The sequence below is a fragment of the Sprattus sprattus genome (genome assembly GCF_963457725.1).
Source record: "Sprattus sprattus genome assembly, chromosome: 3".
Classification (NCBI taxonomy): domain Eukaryota; kingdom Metazoa; phylum Chordata; class Actinopteri; order Clupeiformes; family Clupeidae; genus Sprattus; species Sprattus sprattus.
The window spans coordinates 19,559,914-19,573,775 of record NC_137922.1 but is presented as its reverse complement, the minus strand read 5'-3'; the positions used below and the strand labels follow the sequence as shown (position 1 = coordinate 19,573,775).

At 40.7% G+C, this 13,862-nt stretch overlaps 1 protein-coding gene across 1 annotated transcript in view; it reads right to left on the bottom strand.

The window, feature by feature from the left end:
* cntnap3 (contactin associated protein family member 3) overlaps positions 1-13,862 on the bottom strand; it is a gene marked incomplete at both ends in the record, with an annotated part of 88,622 nt that overhangs the window by 54,517 nt on the left and 20,243 nt on the right. Inside the window, one exon of the mRNA XM_080834654.1 lies at positions 12,160-12,270. Coding sequence (XP_080690780.1) covers positions 12,160-12,270 — 111 coding nt within the window. The remainder of the gene's footprint in view (positions 1-12,159; positions 12,271-13,862) is intronic.

The window sequence follows — 13,862 nt, the reverse complement described above, 5'->3', positions numbered from 1 at the left end:
AGATATACAAACTTTACAAGGTAGAAGTAATACCTTTTCTTCTCTAGTGAGTACTTGTAATATGTATTACCACAAGACAAAACAAGAGGTGATCTTTGTTTGAGAAACATCTAAATTTATTATGAAAACACAAACCTTGACATGATCATATCTCACAAATAAGATGGCTGCATACAATTTCTCACCAGTCAGACAAGCTTCATATCTAGGTAAACAAAATTACAAATGTACTAGGGTCAGCGGATATATTACACATTAATTATGTAATGCAGCGCTGTGAATGTGTTTAACAGACTCTGTTAAACAGACTGTTAAAATGAAAATTGCATTTCATTCCAGATATCACACAATTTTAAAATGAGATTAAACACCATCTTAATCAAAAAAGCAATAATGCATTTCAATCTGCCAGTTGTCTTTGTATCACTGATGATGGCACATGTGTGTACACGTACAGCATTTTACTTGAGAAGCAATAAATTGCCATGAAACATGTCGTCTTGTTGACTGAAATGTATACATGGCGGCCATGATAAACCTGTTGGGTGGTATAGGCTGAGGGGAAGATGAACGACCTCACTGCCCCAATAACAATTCCTCTGACTTCACAACAGAGAGGGTCGCGCATCGGTGGGAGGGAGTGACAAAATGCTTTCATGCTGCAATCATGTAACACATGTCAAAAGCGACAGGGCTTGGTGTAGATTCTATTAGGGCCGTGTGCATTTCTTGGCAGTTCTAATTTTTTGATATTCATATATCTGACCGTGTCTACCCAAGGTTATTCGTGGAGGGCTACAGTTAATGGAAAAAGTATCGGGAAAGTAGAAAGACCTTTTCTTGAGAGTGTGTATAGACCAACAGCTGATCAGCCAGTTAATCAGCCAGCACACTGACCATCCTATACTTTCAGAGCAAATTAATCATTGACAGTCTTAGATAAAAAATATCGATTAGGATTTTGTTTCTTATTAGTATTACACTTGACAGCACAAATCCGTACGTACCATAACCGGGATCTGTTGATATGCACACGTTGTGGTCCTGCTCTTCTGTCAGGATATATTTTCTGATACTGACCGGCGGACCATACATACTCCCTTACATAGTAAACAGGGTACCTTACATGCTATATTGTAGTGGATGGCTTTGTTCCTCAGTGAAAATGACAACCTACCAACTATCTGTTCTCAACTTTTACTTTTTGGAGAAGCTTGAATGGAGTTCACTAAGACAAATGTCTACACAGTTGCTTTTATGATTCAGGAATAAGCCTCCTGTGTCTTTTTAACGGGCAGGTCCTTAAATATTTACCAGAATGCTCAAGCTGGATGGTGCAGAAGGGATGGAGGTGCAATGCATTTCTTGAAAGAGATCAGCTGGGAGAATGGATTTTCTGAGAGTAGATGATCAAGTGCATATTTACCTTGGATTTGCCCAACATGGGAGAAGAGAGAGTGTGTGCATGACAGAGAGAGAGAGAGCGAGAGGGAGGGACAGAGAGAGAGGGTGTAAGAGAGAAATGGAGAGAGAGAAAGGGAGAAAGAGAGAGTGTAAGAGAGAGAATGGTTATTGCAAGGCATAGCGACGATAATAGAAGCGGCCTGATGAATGTGACAGGATGTGAGTCGTGTTTGTGTATGCGAGAGGAGATGGAGGGGGGTTTAGGAGCCGGTGTGTGCTGGGCGCTTCCCAATCCACACCGCAGAGTCCAAACGCCAGATGGACCTGGCAGAGAAACCTAGGTGAAAATACCAGGTTGTGATGGGAGATTCCAGAGTAAATACTGACATCCACTATTGTTATGGGCTGATCTTCGTTATCCCATTGTCAACTGTCAATCACGAATTTAGACGAATGCTGTGTTTGAAGGAGTGTTTTGTTCATAAAAAAAACTGCAAACGTCTACCAATTTGAGAGGCCAGTACCTCTAAGGCTTCTTGAACTTCGAAAGACCAACCTATGATAAGATCTCCGCAGATTCAACGCCTGGAAATGTGTTCCTAAAGTGCCAAAATGTACTTAGCTGTGCAAAGATTCTTAAATTGAACGCATGTTCTCGTACACCTCAATTTGCATATACGTATAATCGCCAGCTTCTTATAAGGGCATGCAACTATATGTCGTGTGCAGAATTCACAGAATCCACAGGATCCACAGGAGCAACTTGAGACTGATCAAAATCATGTCAAAATCATGTCAATCATGTGCTCGAACTTTACTGGAGGAACTTTCAACATTTAACCATCACCAATGCCTAGTGCAATCTGGGTAATGCAGTTCCCTTAATCTTCACACAACAACACACGGTCCAGTAAACGTAGACCTAACTTCACCGGTGCAGAGGTGGAGGTACTGTTGCAGCATCTAGATGTGTCCATTCTTGTGTCCATTCACTATGGCTATATCCACCCGATTGAGTTTAGTCCTTGTTTATTTATTCACTGCCATTTGCAGTGTTTGTGTAGTGCCTTTATTTTTTTTAATTAGAGCTGTGAAAAATAACGCTTTAACATTTTTTTAACGGATTTAAAGCATGTGCAGAATGATCTTCACAACTGACAGTTTTCAAAAGCCCCACCCCCTTAGTTACTGTTGCTATGCTGACAAAACTCCCAGGACTCAACCCAAAAGCATGGTGAGGACAGGGGCAAGCACTACATCTGTCAGTGTGAGTGATTCTTTTTGGAGTAATATCTCCGCGATGTCCTCCGGATAAAGGCAAAAGCGACTGCAATATGCAGTGGATGGATATATCCAAAAGATTAAGATCAACAACGAACGTAACACAACAATAATTGAAGCAAAAGCATAGAAGTCTCAATCAAAAACTTAGTGGAGCAAGATAGCTGCTAGTAACGTTATTGTTCAAGGGATGTGCGTGCTTGTTGCTGAAAGTATTTCACAACTATTGAAGTCATAAGTTGCTTGTATGTAAAGTGATGATCCTGATGTAATGCTATGGCTGTGTATCAGATCGCCAGGTTATTGCTCTCAGGGTGTGCCTTATGCATACCTTGGGAATTCGGGACTAGGTTGCCCATTCACAAAATGCTACATAGATTAAAATAAGCTCCTGGCAACTTGTTTGCGTATGCTATCGCTAGCTAGGAAAGCTCAGCGTGCAATTTAACAGACGGTAACCTTAACATTTTGATTTCAACATTAACAAATTTGTTGGAGAGACTATTTATGAACTGGTAATAATACTAGTTGACATGAACCATAACTGTTTAGGGATGTTCTCTCTTCTAGATTGATTTGTTAGCAGGACACATTGTGCAAAACATTCGTCTAAGCGGTCAGCTTTACTGTCAGAGAATGTGTACAAGTTAGTTTGCCTCAACAGCTGGCGAAAGGAAGACTTACTAAGAGGGCCTTTAGAGGCATTAGATTGTGTCATGGAAAAAATCATACAAAAAAGAGAAACATTTTCAACCATCCACAAAAACAATGACTAAGAAGCCCAAACAATTTCTGTTTGATTTAAAAAGGTGAGATAAAAATGTGGGAACGCAAGCCCCCCCCCCCCCCCCCCCCCCCCCTCCTGCGAGCCCCCCCCCCGGGGTAATCTCTACGGGTCTGCATATGGCAGAACTAGGTGTGCATTGCAACTGTACAGGTGGTATACCTTTATGTCATAGGGATGCACCTTCCACTTGTATTGCCACAAAGGGGAACATGCCAACAAATAATCGCCCTAGTTGCATTGGTCTTGACAACAGACTATGTCTGTGTGTGTGTGTGTGTGTGTGTGTGTGTGTGTGTCTGTGTGTGTGTGTGAGGGGGTGGTATTCATCCCTGCCACAAAGATGAAAGCAATTTGCCCCTCTAGCTTCACTCAAATTCCCCCCTCTGAGTTGGCAGGTGGTAGAACAACCTTATCCAGGTTTGTACAACCTGATAGTGAACCATCCTCACCTACCTCAGGCACATTGACACCCTTATACACAAACCCACCCAACACACACTTGTCTCATGCCACACTACGCCAATCCTTACATGGGGGGAGGGAAGTCTGTTAAATTGGCCAGAAGAGAGAGTAGGCAGGGTGGGCAGGGTGAGAAGATAAAACAGAATGACTGTTTTTTGAAGAATAACTGTTTTTTGGAACCCCCTGATTTAAAGATCCTTAAAGGTTATTTGAGACTCATCTCTTGGCCAGGAAAGACAGTTTTTTGACAGTAACCTAAATGTACACTATAAATGCCCCCCCCCCCCCCCCCCCCTCCATATGTAATATGAGACATTACCATACCTTACATCAAAGTAGAAGCCCCTGAAACTAACCAACCTTCATAGCAGGTAATGCCCGGTGTACCAGGTTTTCATGACATCCTGTGTTATTGGCTCTAATGTTTCTTCCTTGCACTAATGGGGCTCCGAGCACACTGTGGAGTCCTCCTGCCACAGTCCTGGCACGCACGCTCCTGACTCGACTCATCAGCACCACCCTCCAGCCCTTGATTAGCTGTTAGCTGAATCACATGTGCTATCGCTAGGCAGCTTGGCAGAGCCCCAGGAGTGTGTGTGTGTGTGTGTTTTTTTTCCTCCTGAATTTACAACCGCCAGTTATCTAGACTCATTAGTCTCTCCTTCCTCAAAGCTCTGAACACCTACACCAGCATGGGAGGTCAAAGACTGGCAGAGTGTCCTACCATCTGCACCTAGGCACAAGCAATCTATCAAGCACTGAGCCGACATATTTTTCAGTTTGAAAAAGAAGGGTTTCAAGTGACCAATTTTGTTGCAGTCATTCAAGTGGCAATGTTGTGGCTATTTCCAAACTAAAAATGTCATATACTGAGTCTAAAGGCATGACATACTTTGTAGGACTGGGACAAAACTATTTAGCTGTAAAATACCATTGCCCACAGTCACAAACGCTTTATATTAGTGTGCTTGCATTTGTTGTTGAATAATGACCCTGTTTTGACATTTGGGAGAGCACAAAAGGTTAGGCTTAATGACCACTTCAGTTAGACACTGCCATTGACACTGTGATGGGAGCGAACAAACACATTGACCTTTCCTCATTACTGCCAGGAAATAAACAGCAAGTTTGAGCCAAATAGCCACGTTAAACAGAATAAAAAACACTTTGCACTTGCACAGTTCAACCTTCCAAGATTGCAGAACATATCCCTGGGGAAAAAACGTCCTTTTTTTACCCAACCTACATGTGTCAGTGTGTCCCAGAGTGATCCATATTAATGTATGGCAGAGAGGGTAATCTCCTGGAGTGTAAACAACCCTCATCATCTCTATTTGAAGTCACTTCAAATCAGAGAAACGTCTTGTTCTCCTCTCATGACCAAAACGGACGCTAACATTCCTCCGGGCTAGCGGAGAGCTAAGAGGTTAACGACAGGTCAGTCATGATGTGCCAGCAGTGTTGCGACTCAGCTTTGGAAGTCAGCATTGCCTCATTAGACATCCAAGCCAGACATCGAGCCGTCAACAGTGTGATTGGTGATGTTTCAAATATCAGGGCGTTTTCACACCTAGCTGGATTGGAGGATTTAGAGTTTCTATTTACATTTGGTTTGTTGTTTGGGCAATACAATTTCTGATATTCTCTTTAGTGAGAGTGCAAACTGACGATGGACGAATAATGGGTAAATAATCTATGGTGGGTGTGGTTAGCCTTAAGAACGTATTCAGCGAGATAATCAACATTTTATAGCCACATTTAGCTTGACCTGATATGCCCCGAAAACCCTCCTAAGAGAATGCCTTTTTCTAGGCTCTTGTCAGTACCAGGTCTTCAATGAAGCATATGCATTAACTCAATGTTTTGGAGACAGACTTAATTGCTGTTCAGCTTGAATGCACTGCACATTTGGTTAATTGATTGATAGCATAAACAGAGATAAACAATTCATGTAGCTGATGCTGGTCTATTGTTTACCTCGATGACACTAAATTCCCGTCACAGAAATTACACATTTAAGGTGCAGTCCTCCATCCTCGGGAGAGGTTGTTGAAATTTGAACGCTTCCGTGCTCCTCTACTGTACGTTATATTAATGTGTAGCATGCAACTCCTGTCAGATATTAATGTGTGTGGATTCTCCAAGACAAATGAGCCTACTGCCCAAAAGTCTGATAAAAAATAGAAGAGTTTGCGTTGCACATGGTGTTTGAGAGTTTGCTAGTAGAAATTGCTTGTAGAAATGCTGCCACAAGAAAACAACACAAAACAAACAGTAAATGCAAAACAAATGTAGTTTTTCCATAACATTTTGTCTCCTGTTAGGAAATAAAATAGAGACACTAAAAGGTGCAAAATTATCAGAAAAATCCTAACAATGAAACCTCTTGAAATGGTTCAAAACGGAAAAGAGACGGAGGCATATTCTCCACCTTCATAACTTTAAAAAGAATATATGAAAAGGCAGAGGGCTTTGAACTAGACCACAAGCTGAACTGAATTTCTGTGCCAGCATGGCCTTTTCTTTAAAAATGTCTTTAAATGTAAGTCCTGGACATTCCATTATATGAAAAAGGCCTTTAATAGTCAGAAAGTGAACCTTGAACCCTTTCTTCTTGACTGGACGGAGAAGAGAGTAATGAAGTGTCTTTGTAATGTAGAGAAAGCTGATTCTCTAACAGAAAGATCTCATATGATTTTGAAAAGAAGTCTGGCTTTGCTACTTATTTAGAAATTACCATGGTGAATATATAAAAATCCACATAACCTGAAGGCCCATGATGTGAAAAAAAAACACATGCCTTTTCCTGAGGATAAAGGTTGCAATGCGAGTTTGCATTGTAAATCAAATAAATATTGCCTCTGATCGTTCTGACAGCAGGACAAAACAGTCTGTACATGGGTTTTGGCAAGGCAAACAGTATTCCTTTGCCGACCAGATGCTTGTCTAATGAACTATGCATTTGCTCATCAATAATTTACAGTTTTTCCACCTGCTAGCAACCAGGGGATTGAGAGGACACTGTAGCAATAAGGCCTTCCAATTGAAATCAACATCCTGTGATGGCAAAGGTTGTATACTGTATATGTTTATGTTTGTGGAAACATGGAACAGTTAGATGATAATAAAGATGGCCAGTGTGTATTACCGCACCTGTACGTTAGGCTGGAAGAGGTCATTGGAATTCCACACATCTCTGAGTTGTAATGAACAAACAGATCAATGGGAGATAATCTAACTGCTTCCAAGCCAAGTGATTCTCAGTGAAAGGAATTCTATTGAGCTTTAATTTAAATTTGCACATTTAAAGCCACATTATGCGTCCGATATGCTTCCTTCTGTACATTTTAGCTCTCGCCAAGGAGTAAAAGCCAGTCCGACACGGACTGACCCTTTTCTGCCATGATGTCCATACAGAGAAAACTCTCCAAGCTGCCCCCTTATAGCTAGCGCATCTGTGTAGTTGTTGCCATCGGTGCCATAAAGCATTACAAAGTTCTTGCGATAGGTCTCGCACTCTGTATCCCAAAGTTATGTAGTGAAATACCACGCGCACCAGGCGTGCTGTGGCAGTGTCTGGCACAGACGCGATTCTCCGTATTACAAGTCAGTGTACAACCAAAATGATTTTGAAGCTGTTGTTTTAAAGTAACACTATGTAACAATTTGACACTTTTTGAGGTATGGTTTTATAGGCAACTAGTTTTGGTACCATCCTCAAATGTGTTTTTCCCACTAACAATCCAGGATATGCCCTATGTAGTTCTGTGTTCCGGGCTGGAACACCCTGAACAAAATGGAAGAAAAGCTTTCACAGTATGACATTACCAGATATTCTGCCAAAAGACACCAGTAAGTGTGTTGGCAAGCTTCTATCAGTGTCAACTAGGCTGTTGGTGGTGTTTGTAAGGTTTATGCATGTATTTAAGGTAGTTAGCTTAGTTTTGGAACAGAACCCCTCATTTCTACTTTAAGGTACAATTGTTGCATAATGTTTCTGTATGACTAATATTAATAAGCCTCCATTTCAGGGTAATGCCAGTTATTTGAATGTAACTGTCATGACCAAATGTTGAGGGAAAAAATACCATTGAAATGCTGAATACTGTTATTCATACTTGCAGAGGGAGTCAACCTCAAGTCAAGTTAAAAAAAAAAATCTATGACAAAATAACCAGAATATTTTCAGAGACCAGTTTGACAATGAAATTCCAAGCCTCTCTCCTGTTCTTTCTTTTTGGGTTGATGTATAATTATTTATGTTATCACAATTCTTCAAACCAATTGCAAAAAAAGGGGGAAAATGGAATGTTGCTACAGAGGGACTATACTTTAGAGTCAACGGTGATTCATTTGATTGGTTCAGGATGCTGATATTCAGAATAGGGCACTATATTCCCTCATATTTAAAATGACAAAATATAAATATCAAAAATAATATCAAATGTTCTTTCCATTGAGTAAAATGCATTCAGGACCTGACTTCATCAACTGTTCTTCTCAAGTTATAGAAAACAGAGTGTGGCAATGAATGAACTTTGTCAAAGGAAAGTTCTAAACATTTCCATCCAGAAGAATTTTGTAATCTTAATCATATTAGAATATTGAAATTGTTATGACTGTGCACCCAGACATTCCGAAACCTTTTTGGCATGAGGTAGAATATTTAAATAATACATTAGTTTGTCTCTCAAAACAACATAAAAATGGGTCAACCTTCATCACTATAAGAATGATCGGTTAAAACATTCTCTGATCAAATTGCTGCGGCACCATAACTCTGCATATCAGTGAAATCTAGAGATGGCACTGTGTGTGATAACATATAATCTGGAGATTCAACTGTGTGTGATGACATGTACTAGTATGGGGACCAGTCCTAACCATACAATTCATGTTCACAATATGTCCTATGGACACTCCTTATTTCTAAGACATGTAAACTCTTAACATGTCTATGTGCTGGTCATTTATATGGACCTTAGGACTGGGTGTCAATATAAGATGCATTGTGTAGGTCATAAAATAACATTCTATAGAATGAGGTCAGTATGATCAAGGTTGTAAATAAAGCTGTAATAAAAGCCTGTGCTGCTAACACTCTCCTTTCCCAGAAAAGAAAAGCCATTAATGACATTTAAATGTAAATGTGTTGAACTGAAACGGTAATGACATCTGACATTCACCTGACTTTGGACTGACATGTATGCATGGAAATCACATGCCATAATGGTATAGCATTCGATAGCACACAGCGATAAGTAAATATGCTGCATAGCTTTGTGTTTTTCATCAAAAAAGTGCTGACATGCGTCAGACCAAACTCCACGGGCATGATGCCACACTATACAGATGGCAGCACAATGCCAGGTCACTTATTTTCCAAGTCTTGCTACTTCTATGCAAATAGGCTCTTACCCCAAGCTGAGCTCAGTATTTCTAAAGGGGGTTGACCTGGTGCTGTTGTAAAATGAAGTCTTTAATACTCCTTACAAATGTCTACACCACTACTGTGGCTTCTCCGTACCATGTCAAATTGGGAAGTCTTTCTGCTTCTTAAAGTAGCATCTCTACTGAAGTACGCTCTCTTCTCACAATTATAAGTAGTGGTTTTTTTCTGTTTAGGCACCTGAGAAAACAGCTCTTAATTTGTCATGGTTCCCACTGATTTTTTGCAAAAAACAGTACATGAACAGCTTTCACTTATTAATACACATAAGCATATGGGCACCATCACCTGTGGAAATGCCTGTTCAGTGTCTATGAAAGCCTTTAGCACAGACACCCATTTCAAATTTAACACAGTAGATTAGCTGTTTCTTTCCCTCTGCATATGTTAGTGTTCTCGAGAGCTGTGTTTCTCAAATTTCCTAAAATTACTCTGCAGAGTATCTGGTTGTGGAGAGAGTAAATTATCCTATTTACTTGTTGTGACAGTTAACAAAGTATGAATAGCTGTTAACAAATATCCATAACGTAAACGTACAGTTTTATTTGTTGAAAAATGCAGTGTTACTAAGGCAAAAGCTGCAAGCAATTTCAACAGGGTTGAACAGGGCATTAGACTGGCTAGTTTTAATTTATCTCTGTCATGTTCTTCGGTGGAATCTACTAGGCAGATTTATACATTTCAAGGGCTTTTCCAAGAGTTTTTTTTGCCAGGGCAATTGCTATGAAATACATTTACTAATCTCTTTAACATAGTTGCTTCAGAGTTAAGGCTCAAAGGTTTAACTCCTAGTGGATGCTGGGGTAGCTTTTTTTAAGCCTTGTCATCAAAGGCTAGACCCACTGTCTAAGATTTAGAAAATCCCCTTTCTATGAGTATCAAGAGCAGCGAATAGGGCAGGAGCTCCTTCTACTGCTGGAGCGCACATACTGTGAAGAACCCCTGAGAGGCGGGCATATGTGTACCATATGTTTGAAAAGTATGATTACCTTCTTAAGACTAGTCTTGTCTGATATTCTATAAAATTGATGAACTATACAAAATGTATTTGTCGATATCTCAGGTACAGGAGGGTCTTTTGCTGTGCCCTATGTGTCCTGCCAGATACTGTACAAAGGTTCTGCAAGCCACTGAGTCTGTAGAGAAACCCAATCAGTCTAGTCAGTGATGTAAATGAGGTGTTGACAGCACTGTACAGTGTTGCGATGACATGCAGGCCAAACAGCCTGCAATACAACCAGTCCAGACCGTTTAGTTGCGCGATATAAAAGGAGGCAAACAATGGCCACACACTGATGCCAAGACTGGGCTTTTCTGCTTGTGTGCATTTCAGATAAAACTCAAACTGTCTTTCTCTTTTCTCTGGTTGTCTATCAAATCCCATGATAAGCTAGCAGGACTCTCCACAACTGGATTACAACTGGAAACTCAACTGTTTGTTTGCTTGTATTTTCTCTATGTGCTGCCAAGAGTATCTTTGAAAAAAGAATGCAAAACTTCCAGGTGCATATTCCAGAAATAGTTTTCTAACTTGGACACCATGACTTAATGAATTACTATAATTTACACTACTGTCCTTCCAGTAGAAACAAATAACCCAGTCACCTTCGGTCATTTTCACTTGATCAAGGACCATCGTAAATCCAGGCAGGCTATGGCAGTCATCTTCCAGCCAGTGGACTAATAAGCCGCCTTCCTTGCTGCTCACACCCTAATGCTATTTACACTCACGGCAGTCAATTTAAATAAAATCCCTGAGGCTTGACCTACAATCACTTACGACACGCAGAGCATTCGGCTGGTCATAAGCCTGGCATCGTCCCTGCTTTAACCTGATTCGCTGTTTGAATTTCATGATGGTTTGGAAAGGTAGTGGGGGAGGCAGCAGGACAAACACGCAACAAAAACAACCACCAAAAACACCAACCAAAAAAAGCACTGGAGGGAATTTGCAACCGTAGTCATCATATCTTTTATGCACAGCCTTTCAGACTCTTGTTGTGAGTGACAATTAATTGGAAGCCCACTTAAAAGACATGCCTATTGACAACAAAGGCCACCATATGTGCAAATAAATCACATCTTTAATTAAAACGTGAGACGTGACAGCTTTACTCCACTGATGCACTCCCAGTGGTATGACCTGCAATCATAGCAACAACGCTGAATAGCATTCTCTTTTTCTAAGACGTTGCGACAGTGACATGGTGACATGCCGAATATGGAGCCTAAAGCCATCATAGCCTTGCCAGCAGTCACAATACAACGCACTGCAGAGCATATTTCTGCTTTTAAAACCGTGCCAGCTGCCCATGTTTACATTCAGAGTAGGCTGTGATAATGCTGGGAGAATTCCTGATGTGCTTTTCTGCAGTTGTGCCCTCGTTGCTTAGATGCACTTCTGCATCCGAATGAAATCCGCTTCTTCTGAGGCTCTGCTGCCGTCCCTGAAGGTCAAATGCATGAATCATCAAAGATACCAGCTTCACCTTCCTGACAACCTCTCAGTCTCTTATCTAAATGTTGGAGGGGTTCGAGCAACAATAATTTATTCATTTGTTCCTAAATAATGAAAGAAACTGAAAAAGTATTTTCATGAGAGAGAGGCTCTATTTTGTCCACCTAATGATCACAGGTTAATTTTGATGAGCAATATTATTCCCCGAATCAAGTATGAAGCTACTGGCGTCGTGATGCAACTGAAGCCTTCCATTAATCCAAACAGTGATCGAAAAGCATTGAGTGATGCCAAAAAACACCCTTGGGCATAACTGACCGTCTCTCCGGTTGAGTTTGGCAAAGCCTGGTCCATGGCTGCTGGACAACTGAGAGGAGCTGCTGAAGGCTGACGGAGGGAGATGAGACACCAGAGATCCATCACAGCTTTCTGTCAACAAACAGGAAGGGGAAAAAAGTTAGCAAACCAAGGACACTTGTCAAAGCATTCTAGACTCCGAGACAGATTAACACAGCACCAAGCCGAAACTGAACTTCTTAAAAGGGGGAAGATGAAGCGAGTGATCAATTAATCAATAAATCAATCAATCAAACTTTATTTGTACAGCGCATTTCATACCAGGAGGTAACACAATGCGCCTCATAGAAGGCAAAATTATGGGGGTTTACAAACACTTGTAAAGACACACAGAATTTGCAGCGGTAAATAAACAGGAAATTACGTACTAACCACACTGGCAGTGATATATGTTATCAGTGTAGTGCTATGTGAGAAGGAAGCTGGAGAGAGAGTTCCTTTTTAATTGGAGATTAGGGGAATGCATTGCATGATCAGATAAACATGTGAATCCATGCCAAGTGAACTCGTCAGTGCTGCACTGGAAGAGAGGCAAGACTGAGAGGAGTTCATTAAAAGCAGGGGACTGGGTGACTTTATGCCATTATCAGACAGACATGACACATGTGCACTTAAATTAAGTTCAACAGGCTCTCCAAAGCAGTAAGTGCTGCAGGAGGAGGTGATTGGCACACAGCTAAAAACAGAATTGTGCATCACCGGCATCCTCATTCAGAGATTCCCCTGGCATGGCATGCCTGTAAGATACAGAAGACTGGTGTGTGGTGAGCATGGGTGGAGCAAGACAGATTCTTCTACCACATTTAGAAATGCGGGGCTCATAGTACTGGCAACAATGAATAATGAATATTAACGTCTTAGCATTTACCATATTAACATCAGCACCTGAGCTACGTTTTTTTTGTTTAAGGTAAACGGTAAACACAGCCTGTTGTTTCCCTTTAGGGAGCATTTAATTTAGTTCTTCTGGGAGAAGATGAAGATCTGTATCTGCAGTGCTGGCCTGGAAAACCTGCACATTCTTATCTGAACCTATTGGGAGCATTTTCATAGGACCCAAGTGAATCTGCTGTCTGATGTTAAGCTGTTATAGTGCACCATACCCTTTCAATAATTAACAGTCAAGGTAGTAACAAACATAACCTTTTTAATGTGAAGGAAAAGGCTTCCATAACTGAGGATGGAAAAAAATAACTTGAACTTGATAGGACACAATAGCAATAAAAACAGATTTGCTTCCCATTGCCCACACAGTGTGAATAAACCTTTTTCTGCTAATGAAAGCAGCGCTGTTCACTGAATCCACCAATCTTATTGCTGCGCAGATAGAGGAGTCATTTACGGTTACTCGGGCATGAGAAACACCGAAGATCTGTTTTATGTATCAGTGAAAGTGTATCAGTGTATCAGTACTGTCATAATTTCAAAAAGTAAAATCTGCCTAGCTGGAAATGTGAAGAAGGATGCTACAGTGTTAAGCTTGAATGGCTTTGGAGATGTTTTCATTGTTTATATAACAAGCAAAAGTCATATCCTTGCAAATAAGGGTAAGTATCAAATCGACCCAACACAAATTAGCCCGATAAATGTTTGCCAATTACCAATTAACTAATTTTGTGAAAACACTAAAATGCTTAGCATAACATTATCTGAACAGTAACTTA